Source organism: Oncorhynchus nerka, linkage group LG9a (assembly GCF_034236695.1).
Source record: "Oncorhynchus nerka isolate Pitt River linkage group LG9a, Oner_Uvic_2.0, whole genome shotgun sequence".
Classification (NCBI taxonomy): Eukaryota; Metazoa; Chordata; class Actinopteri; order Salmoniformes; family Salmonidae; genus Oncorhynchus; species Oncorhynchus nerka.
Window position 1 is genome coordinate 9,409,869 of NC_088404.1, and position 13,105 is coordinate 9,422,973.

Below are 13,105 nucleotides of genomic sequence, written 5' to 3' on the forward strand. Positions count from 1 at the left end.
ACACACACCATCTACATACCATCCATCTACACCAACTACCAACACCATCACACACCATCTACACACCATCTACACACCATCTACACACACCATCTACCACACCATCTACACACCATCCACACACCATCCACACACCATCCACACACCATCTACACACACCATCTACACACATCTACACACACCATCTACACACCATCTACACACCATCTACACACACCATCTACACACACATCTACACACACCATCTACACACACCATCTACACACACCATCTACACACCATCTACACACACCATCTACACACACCATCTACACACACCATCTACACACACCATCTACACACACCATCTACACACACCATCTACACCATCCATCTACACACACCATCTACACACCATCTACACACACCATCCACACACACCATCTACACCGTCTACACACCATCTACACACACCATCACACACCATCTACACACACCATCTACATCTATTTACACACCATCTACACACACCATCTACACGTCACCACCACAGTCTACACCATCACACCATCTACACACCATCTACACACCATCTACACACCATCTACACACACCATCTACACACACCATCTACACACACCATCTACACACACCATCTACACACACCATCTACACACACCATCTACACCACCATCCACACACCATCTACACACACCACCGTCACACACCATCTACACACACCATCTACACACACCATCTACACACCATCTACACCATCTACACACCATCTACACACACCATCTACACACACCATCTACACACACCATCTACACACACATCACCACACACACACCATCTACACACCATCTACACACCATCTACACACACCATCACACACCATCTACACACACCATCTACACACCATCACCATCTACACACACCATCTACACACACCATCTACCACACCATCACACACACCATCTACACACACCATCTACACACCATCTACACCATCCATCTACACACACCGTCTACACACACCATCTACACACACACCATCTACACACACCGTCTACACACACCGTCTACACACACCATCTACACACACACCATCTACACACCATCCACACACCATCTACACACACACCATCTACACACCATCTACACACACCATCTACACACCATCTACACACACCATCTACACACACCATCCACACACCATCTACACACCATCTACACACACCATCTACACACCATCTACACACACCATCACACACCATCTACACACACCTCCGTCTACCATCACACCATCTACACCACACCATCTACACACACCATCTACACACACCATCTACATCTACACCATCTACACACACCATCTACACACACCATCTACACACCATCTACACACACCATCTACACACACCATCTACACACACCATCTACACACACCATCTACACACCATCTACACACCATCTATTCACACCATCTACACACACCATCTACACACACCATCTACACACCATCTACACACCATCTACACACACCATCTACACACACCATCTACACACCATCTACACACCATCTACACACACCATCTACACACACCATCTACACACACCATCTACACACCGTCTACCGTCACACACCGTCTACATCTACACACCATCTACACACCATCTACACACACCATCTACACACACCATCTACACACACACCATCTACACCATCTACACACACCATCTACACACCATCTACACACACCATCTACACACCATCTACACACACCATCTACACACACCGTCTACACACACCATCTACACACACCATCTACACACATCTACACACCATCTACACACACCATCTACACACACCATCTACACACCATCTACACACACCGTCTACACACACCATCTACACACAGCATCCACACACCATCTACACACACCATCTACACACACCGTCTACACCCCATCTACACACACCGTCTACACACACCGTCTACACACCGTCTACACACCATCTACACACACCGTCTACACACACCGTCTACACACCGTCTACACACACCGTCTACACACCGTCTACACACACCATCTACACACACACCATCTACACACACCATCTACACACACCATCTACACACACCATCTACACACACCATCTACACACACCATCTACACACACCATCTACACACACCATCTACACACACCATCTACACACACCATCTACACACACCGTCTACACCCCATCTACACACACCATCTACACACACCATCTACACACACCATCTACACACACACCGTCTACCGTCTACACACCGTCTACACACCATCTACACACCATCTACACACCATCTACACACACCATCTACACACACCATCTACACACACCATCTACACACACCAACTACACACACCATCTACACACACCATCTACACACACCATCTACACACACCATCTACACACACCATCTACACACACCATCCACACACACCATCTACACACACACACCGTCTACACACACCGTCTACACACACCATCTACACACCATCTACACACACCATCTACACACCATCTACACACACCGTCTACACACACCATCTACACACACCATCTACACACACCATCTACACACACCATCTACACACACCATCTACACCATCTACACACACCATCTACACACACCATCTACACACCATCTACACACCATCTACACACACCATCTACACACACCATCTACACACCATCTACACACACCATCTACACACACCATCTACACCATCTACACACCATCTACACACACCGTCTACACACACCATCTACACACACCATCTACACACCATCTACACACACCGTCTACACACACCATCTACACACACCATCTACACACACCATCTACACACACCATCTACACACCATCTACACACACCATCTACACACACCATCTACACACCATCTACACACACCGTCTACACACACTGTCTACACACACCGTCTACACACACCGTCTACACACACCATCTACACACACCATCTACACACACACCATCTACACACCATCTACACACACACCATCTACACACACCGTCTACACACACCGTCTACACACACCATCTACACACACCATCTACACACACCATCTACACACACCATCTACACACACCATCTACACACACCATCTACACACCATCTCACACACCGTCACACCGTCTACACACACCATCTACACACAGCATCTACCACACACCATCTACACACACCATCTACACACACCATCTACACCCATCTACACACATCTACACACACCATCTCTACACACCGTCTACACACACCATCTACACACACCGTCTACACACCATCTACACACACACCGTCTACACTACACACACCAACTACACACACCATCTACACACCATCTACACACACCATCTACACACACCAACTACACACCATCTACACATCATCTACACACACCATCTACACACACCATCTACACACACCATCTACACACACCATCTACACACACCATCTACACACCATCTACACACACCATCTACACACACCATCCACACACACCATCTACACACACACACCGTCTACACACACCGTCTACACACCATCTACACACACCATCTACACACCATCTACACACACCATCTACACACACCATCTACACACACCATCTACACACACCAACTACACACACCATCTACACACACCATCTACACACACCATCTACACACAACATCTACACACACCATCTACACACACCATCCACACACCATCCACACACACACACTGTCTACACACACCATCTACACACACCATCTACACACCATCTACACACCATCTACACACACCATCTACACACACCGTCTACACACACCATCTACACACACCGTCTACACACACCGTCTACACACACCGTCTACACACACCGTCTACACACACACCATCTACACACCATCTACACACACCATCTACCCACACCATCTACACACACCATCTACACACACCATCTACAGACACCATCCACACACCATCTACACACACCGTCTACACACACCGTCTACACCCCATCTACACACACCGTCTACACACACCGTCTACACACCATCTACACACACCATCTACACACCATCTACACACACCGTCTACACACACCATCTACACACACCTTCTACACACACCATCTACACACACCATCTACACACACCAACTACACACACCATCTACACACACCAACTACACACACCATCTACACACACCATCTACACACACCATCTACACACACCATCTACACACACCATCCACACACACCGTCTACACACCATCTACACACACCATCTACACACCATCTACACACACCATCTGCACACACCAACTACACACACCAACTACACACACCATCTACACACACCATCTACACACACCATCTACACACACCATCTACACACACCAACTACACACACCATCTACACACACCATCTACACACACCATCTACACACACCATCTACACACCATCTACACACACCATCTACACACACCATCCACACACACCGTCTACACACCATCTACACACACCATCTACACACCATCTACACACACCATCTACACACACCAACTACACACACCAACTACACACACCATCTACACACACCATCTACACACACCATCTACACACACCATCTACACACACCGTCTACACACACCGTCTACACACCATCTACACACACCATCTACACACACCATCTACACACACCATCTACACACCTGCACAACCGTCTACACACACACCATCTACACACACCATCTACACACCTGCACAACCGTCTACACACACACCATCTACACACACCGTCTACACACACAGTCTACACACCTGCACAACCGTCTACACACCTGCACAACCGTCTACATAGCGGAAGCATAGAGCATTTGAATGCCTAATGCATGTTGCTGAGGGCTTCGTATCAACGATAAAGGCCATTGGTTATTACATGCTAAATGATGTCATGCATTGTGTTTCATTTAACAGTCATGACATGTGTATGTAAAGGCTTGATGTAGTTCCGTGAAGGGCAGGTGTTCAGTCAATATTTGGCAAACGACAGATAGACCATTGAGTTGTACCACTTGGAATGATATCTATAGGACAAGGCCTTGTACGTGGTAGAGTCAACACGCAAACTACACAAAAAACGCACGCCTTACCTGAGCTGTCCCTGGTTTGGTGTGGCCTTGACCTGTCCTCTCCTACTCCTACGGTTGGTTCTCAACATTCAACAACAGTGTCTGCTGAACAGAATAACCGTTCGATCCTCACACTTCTCTTTTTTTTTATTTCTGTCTCTCTGTTCCACAACTCCACCACCACTCCTCTCCTCCTTTTCAATGGGTTTCTTTGTCATCGTGTGTCTCTCCTCTCCGACACTAACATGCGTGACCATACTGCTTCTCTTCCTCCACTGCTTCTGCTTGTGCTCCTCCTGCTGGCTCATCATGTCCTATTATGTCTTCCTTCTTCTCCTTCTCCTCTTCCTCCTCTTCTTCATCTCCTCTTCCATCTCCTCATCCTTCCTCAATCTCCTCCTCCTCTTGCTCCTCCCTCTCCTTTTCCTCCTCCTCCTCCTTCTCCTCTTCCTGACTCCTTCTCCTCTTCTTCATCTCCTCTTTCATCTACTCCTCCTCTTCTATCTCCTCCTTCCTCTTCCTTCCCTCTCTCTTCCTTCCCTCTCTCTTCCTTCCCTCTCTCTTTCTTCCCTCTCTCTTTCTTCCCTCTCTTCCTTCCCTCTCTCTTCCTTCCCTCTCTCTTCCTTCCCTCTCTTCCTTCCCTCTCTCTTCCTTCCCTCTCTCTTCCTTCCCTCTCTCTTCCTTCCCTCTCTCTTTCTTCCCTCTCTTCCTTCCCTCTCTCTTCCTTCCCTCTCTCATTCTTCCCTCTCTCTTCCTTCCCTCTCTCTTCCTTCCCTCTCTCTTTCTTCCCTCTCTCTTCCTTCCCTCTCTCTTTCTTCCCTCTCTTCCTTCCCTCTCTCTTCCTTCCCTCTCTCTTCCTTCCCTCTCTTCCTTCCCTCTCTCTTCCTTCCCTCTCTCTTCCTTCCCTCTCTCTTTCTTCCCTCTCTTCCTTCCCTCTCTCTTCCTTCCCTCTCTCATTCTTCCCTCTCTCTTCCTTCCCTCTCTCTTCCTTCCCTCTCTCATTCTTCCCTCTCTTCCTCCCCTATCTTTTCCTTCCCTCTCTTCTCCTTCCCTCTCTCTTTCTTCCCTCTCTTCCTTCCCTCTCTCTTCCTTCCCTCTCTCATCCTTCCCTCTCTTCCTTCCCTCTCTCTCTCTTCCTTCCCTCTTTCTTCCCTCTTTCTTCCCTCTCATTCTTCCCTCTCTCTCCCTTCCCTCTCTCTCCCTTCCCTCTCTTCCTTCCCTCTCTTCCTTCCCCCTCTCTTCCTTCCCTCTCTCTTCCTTCCCTCTCTCTTCCTTCCGTCTCTCTTCCTTCCCTCTCTCTTTCTTCCATCTCTTCCTTCCCTCTCTTTTCCTTCCCTCTCTCTTCCTTCCCTCTCTCTTCCTTCCCTCTTTCGTCCTTCCCTCTCTCTTCCTTCCCTCTCTCTTTCTTCCCTCTCTCTTCCTTCCCTCTCTCATTCTTCCCTCTCTTCCTTCCCTCTCTCTTTCTTCCCTCTCTCTTCCTTCCCTCTCTCTTCCTTCCCTCTCTTTCTTCCCTCTCTTTCTTCCCTCTCTTTCTTCCCTCTCTTTCTTTCTGGATGTGTTTGGTCCTTTTTCTCTCCATCTATTATTGTCTTTACATATTTCTGTCTCTCTCTCTCCACGTTCTATATCCCTTCCTCTCTATTTCTCTCTGACTCTCTTACTCCCTGCTCCCTCTCCTCTCTTTCGCTCCTTCCCCCCCGTCTCTCTGGGCCCCCTTTCGCCTCCCCAGGCGGCCAGGGTTCCTTCCCCCCCAGATCTTTCTGCGAGCCAGCAGCATCCCCATCCTCCCCTCTCGCGCTCTAACCTCTGCTCTCTTCTGTATTCTGCTCCCTGTGGCATGGCTGTAGAGTCAGGTAAGTCTTCCTCTTCTCCCCGAATGCAGTCCCCTCCTCTTCCTCCTGTGACACCCCCACCTTATAACCCTGACCCTCCTCTTCTGTCATCCTCTTCCTAGCCTTAACCCCCCCACCCCCGCCCCACACACACACACACACACACCACCACCTCCACAGAAACACACACCACCACTACACACACACACACCACCTCCTCAGAGACACACACACACAGGCCACCTCCTCAGAGACACACATACACACACACGCACGCACGCACGCACGCACTCACGCACACACACAGGCCACCTCCTCAGAGACACACACACACACACACACACACACACACACACCACCACCTCCATAGAAACACACACCACCTCCTCAGAGACACACACACACACACACCCACACACACACGCCACCTACTGTCATCACCCAGAGGCAGGCTCTTCTCAAAGGCTTATCCATGACACGGACAGAACTGATATCTCCACACTTCTGAGGAAACAGACATCAGGAGATAAAAGACATAATGACATGGCTGCTATCATGTCGAGGTAATGATAAACGTCACCAGACCACCCAGTGATCCAATACCTATATGAGATATCTGAGATGCTATTTCTCAACTATAAATCACCTTTTGTGTCAATTCATCTGTATATTTCAAACACACATCTCAATGGTATCATCAATGTGTGTGTGTGTGTGTGTATATGTGTGATGCAAGCCATCACTATATGAATGTCTGTTGTTCCTATTGCTACCATTTGAGTGCTTTGGGTCTTGCTCCATGTCTGCACACAGCCCAATAAGGAGTTGAGGCTGACTTTGAGATGCACACACACACACACACACACACACACACACACACACACACAGACACATGTTACAACCACCAGTTCTAATGTGGACATCAAGCGTTGATCATTCAACACGTCCTTCACACTAGCGGTGGTGTAAAGCAGAGACGGCATAACGAGCTCAAGACATCCACATAAACAAAAGACCTAGAACTCATCAGAGTAAACAACCTCCATCCAACTCCTTGCATGATGGCTTTTTAATTCCAACGTTGCAAAGCCCCCCTTACCCGCCTATCCCCTCCCATCCACGGCTGCCTGTCCATGGAAAACGCCATTCTGTGAATCAGGAGCCCCTCTCCATACTGGCCGTCCCTCTAACTCCCTCTGTGAAGGAGACAAACAAAACCAACAACACAGAAGCGGAAAGACAGACATCCCACTTTGTCAGCCCCCCCCCCTCCCATCCCCCTTCTCTACTACACCCCCCCCCAGCTTTGCAGGGGGCCACATGCTGCCGCTCCTGCCATCACCTGCTGGATGGACGAGGGAATGACAGGCTAAGCAAGAAGAGCGATCTTCAATCACGGCTTCTCTCTTTTATCTATTTAGTTTAGTCCCCCCCTTCCTTTGTTGGTCTGTTTGTTTTCCCCTTCTGATATGGGTGTTACTCAACGAGCTCAAACACTCTTCCTATAGAGCCTTAGAACCTAGATCAGAGTTAGACCCCCCCCCCAGAAACCCCAACCATGTCTGTAGCTAATATCTGTGACCCTGTTTGTAGCTCATGTCTGTAGCTAATGTCTGTGACCCTGTCTGTAGCTAATGTCCGTGACCCTGTCTGAAGCTAATGTCCGTGACCCTGTCTGTAGCTCATGTCCGTGACCCTGTCTGTAGCTCATGTCTGTGACCCTGTCTGTAGTTAATGTCTGTGACCCTCTCTGTAGCTCATGTCTGTGACCCTGTCTGTAGCTAATGTCTGTGACCCTGTTTGTAGCTCATGTCTGTGACCCTGTCTGTAGTTAATGTCTGTGACCCTGTCTGTAGCTAATGTCTGTGACCCTGTCTGTAGTTAATGTCTGTGACCCTGTCTGAAGCTAATGTCTGTGACCCTGTCTGTAGCTAATGTCTGTGACCCTGTCTGTAGTTAATGTCTGTGACCCTGTCTGTAGTTAATGTCCGTGACCCTGTTTGTAGCTAATGTCTGTGACCCTGTCTGAAGCTAATGTCCGTGACCCTGTTTGTAGCTAATGTCTGTGACCCTGTCTGAAGCTAATGTCTGTGACCCTGTCTGTAGATAATGTCTGTGACCCTGTCTGTAGCTAATGTCTGTGACCCTGTCTGTAGCTAATGCCTGTGACCCTGTCTGTAGATAATGTCTGTGACCCTGTCTGTAGCTAATGTCTGTGACCCTGTCTGTAGCTAATGTCTGTGACCCTGTCTGTAGTTAATGTCCGTGACCCTGTTTGTAGCTAATGTCTGTGACCCTGTCTGAAGCTAATGTCCGTGACCCTGTTTGTAGCTAATGTCTGTGACCCTGTCTGAAGCTAATGTCTGTGACCCTGTCTGTAGCTAATGTCCGTGACCCTGTTTGTAGCTAATGTCTGTGACCCTGTCTGAAGCTAATGTCTGTGACCCTGTCTGTAGATCATGTCTGTGACCCTGTCTGTAGCTCATGTCTGTGACCCTGTTTGTAGTTAATGTCTGTGACCCTGTCTGTAGCTCATGTCTGTGACCCTGTCTGTAGCTAATGTCTGTGACCCTGTCTGTAGTTAATGTCTGTGACCCTGTCTGTAGTTAATTTCTGTGACCCTGTCTGTAGTTAATGTCTGTGACCCTGTCTGTAGCTCATGTCTGTGACCCTGTCTGTAGCTGATGTCTGTGACCCTGTTTGTAGTTAATGTCTGTGACCCTGTCTGTAGCTCATGTCTGTGACCCTGTCTGTAGCTGATGTCTGTGACCCTGTTTGTAGTTAATGTCTGTGACCCTGTCTGTAGCTCATGTCTGTGACCCTGTCTGTAGCTCATGTCTGTGACCCTGTCTGTAGCTCATGTCTGTGACCCTGTCTGTAGCTAATGTCTGTGACCCTGTTTGTAGTTAATGTCTGTGACCCTGTCTGTAGCTCATGTCTGTGACCCTGTTTGTAGTTAATGTCTGTGACCCTGTCTGTAGCTCATGTCTGTGACCCTGTCTGTAGCTAATGTCTGTGACCCTGTCTGTAGTTAATGTCTGTGACCCTGTCTGTAGCTAATGTCTGTGACCCTGTCTGTAGCTCTCTAGGCCAGTCATGAGTCCTCTAGTTGTGTCCCATTATGTCTTGCTTATGATATTGCCATTGAGAACATGTCAAAACCAGCTGTTGATCAATATATATATATACACAGTTCAATATAAAGTAAGTTATGAATAGTCCACTATTTGCTTAGTTTGAATGTTTGAGGTTAGAGGTGAAATCCAACTGAAAATACCAACATGGATCCAGGAATGTGTGAGCTTGCATATGAGACTATGTGTGTGTGTATTTCAGACGGTGTGTGTGTGTGTGTGTATTTCCGACAGTGTGTGTGTGTATACTTCAGATGGTGTGTGTGTGTGTGTGTGTGTGTGTGTGTGTGTGTGTGTGTGTGTGTGTGTGTGTATACTTCAGATGGTGTGTGTGTGTGTGTGTGTGTGTGTGTGTGTGTGTGTGTGTGTGTGTGTGTGTGTGTGTGTGTGTGTGTGTGTGTGTGTGTGTATATTTCAGACGGTGTGTGTGTATTTCAGACAGTGTGTGTGTGTGTGTGTGTATTTCAGACGGTGTGTGTGTGTATTTCAGACATTGTGTGTGTGTGTGTATTTCAGACGGTGTGTGTGTATTTCAGACAGTGTGTGTGTGTATTTCAGACGGTGTGTGTGTATTTCAGACATTGTGTGTGTGTGTGTGTATTTCAGACGGTGTGTGTGTATTTCAGACAGTGTGTGTGTGTATTTCAGACAGTGTGTGTGTGTGTGTGTGTGTGTATAGATACTGTAAATGCCTCTTCCTTGGTTACTAACGGTCACCATCCTCTTCCTCCCTCTCTCTCTCTCTCTCACTGTCTTTGTCTCCCTACAGCACCCGTAAACAAAACTACATGATGAACTTTGCCAGACAGACCGGCCTACGTCACTACTACAGCCGAAAGAGGCGGGCACTGCAGCATGCCTAACCAATGGATTTTCCCTACGACCTGCCAATCACACATATGACCGACCAACCAACCAACCAACCACATTCCTTTCTCCTGATGCCATATCACCCTGTCAAGTCCTGCCCTCCAGCCAATGGATTCCAGTCAGCCTTAGACCACACCCCTTCCCTCTCCAACCCCCCCCCTCCCCCCCCCCCCCCCCACTCTGCCAGAAAACGTGGACCATCCCATCAGTTTACGCTGCAACCAATCAGAAGCCTTCCCCACCCCCCATTGTGACTGGAAGGAAGGAGACGTGAAGGAGCAACAAAGGCGGACATTTTGTTTACTTTTAATGGACTTCCGGGTTTCTAGTTGTTTTCTAATCGTTGCCGTAGGTGGTTATTATGATATGATGATTCCCTGTTCCAGTTGCGATACGATGACGATAGTACCCACCCTGGGATTTCCCCTTATCACCCCATCCTACCCACTATCACCCCATCCTACCCACTATCACCCCATCCTACCCACTATCACCCCATCCTACGCACTATCACCCCATCCTACCCACTATCACCCCATCCTACCCACTACCACCCCATCCTACCCACTACCACCCCATCCTACCCCTTATCACCCCATCCTACCCACTATCACCCCATCCTACCCACTACCACCCCATCCTACCCCTTATCACCCCATCCTACCCACTATCACCCCATCCTACCCACTACCACCCCATCCTACCCACTATCACCCCATCCTACCCACTACCACCCCATCCTACCCACTATCACCCCATCCTACCCACTACCACCCCATCCTACCCCTTATCACCCCATCCTACCCACTATCACCCCATCCTACCCACTACCACCCCATCCTAACCACTACCACCCCATCCTACCCACTATCACCCCATCCTACCCACTATCACCCCATCCTACCCACTACCACCCCATCCTACCCACTACCACCCCATCCTACCCACTATCACCCCATCCTACCCACTTAGTCCTACTAGTACCACACTGTGAAATCATTAAGAGAAATATCACTGATGACCAGTGACATAGAGTTGGATAGAGGGCACACAGTCACAGAAGCGATAATTGGCAAAGCTAGGGGGGGGGGGGGAGCCCTGTTTCCAACTCTATGCCAGGTTGCTGGGGTGTATTCATTAGTCCGATTCCGTTGCAAAAATGTTTTACAACAAAAACCATTTACTATTTCCTCTAGGAACCAAACGGAAACAAGCGGAGCAAACAGAATGAAAATGGAGAGAGAAGCTGACTGAATCTGTCCATTAGAAACTCTTTTGGAGTAAACGGTTTCCATTGCAAAAAAATTTTGCAACAGAATCTGACTAATGAATATACCCCTGGGCTAGTTGGCAGAGCCGGAAGGAGAGGGGAACACTCAGTATCACCAGTATCTAGGAGGAAGATCATTACAGTGAAAATAGTACTGTGTTCTTGCTGTCCTGTGGGTTATTTTCGTGATGAGTCGACTGTGGCTGTGTTTAATTTTAATTTAAAAAAATTTAATTTTTACTAATTCACATTGTGTAATTTTTCGGTTGGATGATTTTTTTTTTTCTCCATGTTTATCGGATGAAGGACAGATGGATAAAGGGCAGGGTGGATGGATCCCTGCCGTCAAGGTAGATGGAAGGAAGGAACAAATCGCAAAATTAGAGAGGAAAAACACATGAGACAAAGAAGTTAAAGACCGAACAATGATTTAGTTTGTTTTCTATGTGTTGGCTCCTGAGAATACAGATATTTATGGTGAGCGGTTCTCCATGTAACCTATTTAAAAGATACACTGTGAAATCTGTGTTATTTTCTAGTGTTAAGTTATTATGCAGTTATTCAGCCTCTCTTTCTCTCGAGGCTCTCGGCCTACAACGTCTCCCTCCCCCTTCTCGTGCTGTACCCCCATCCCTCTCTCTCCCCCTTCTCGTGCTGTACCCCCATCCCTCTCTCGCCCCCTTCTCGTGCTGTACTCCCATCCCTCTCTCGCCCCCTTCTCGTGCTGTTACCCCCATCCCCTCTCTCCCCCTTCTCGTGCTGTACCCCCATCCCTCTCTCTCCCCCTTCTTGTGCTGTTACCCCATCCCTCTCTCTCCCCT

At 48.2% G+C, this 13,105-nt stretch overlaps 1 protein-coding gene across 1 annotated transcript in view; it reads left to right on the forward strand.

Moving 5' to 3' along the window:
- Window positions 1–13,097, forward strand: part of LOC115120311 (reelin-like) — a 427,502-nt gene extending 414,405 nt beyond the window's left edge. The window contains exon 67 of the mRNA XM_065022290.1: window positions 10,914–13,097. Within this exon, the coding sequence (XP_064878362.1) occupies window positions 10,914–11,007 (94 nt within the window). The 3' untranslated portion in view covers window positions 11,008–13,097. The remainder of the gene's footprint in view (window positions 1–10,913) is intronic.
- The last annotated feature ends 8 nt before the right edge of the window (window positions 13,098–13,105 follow it).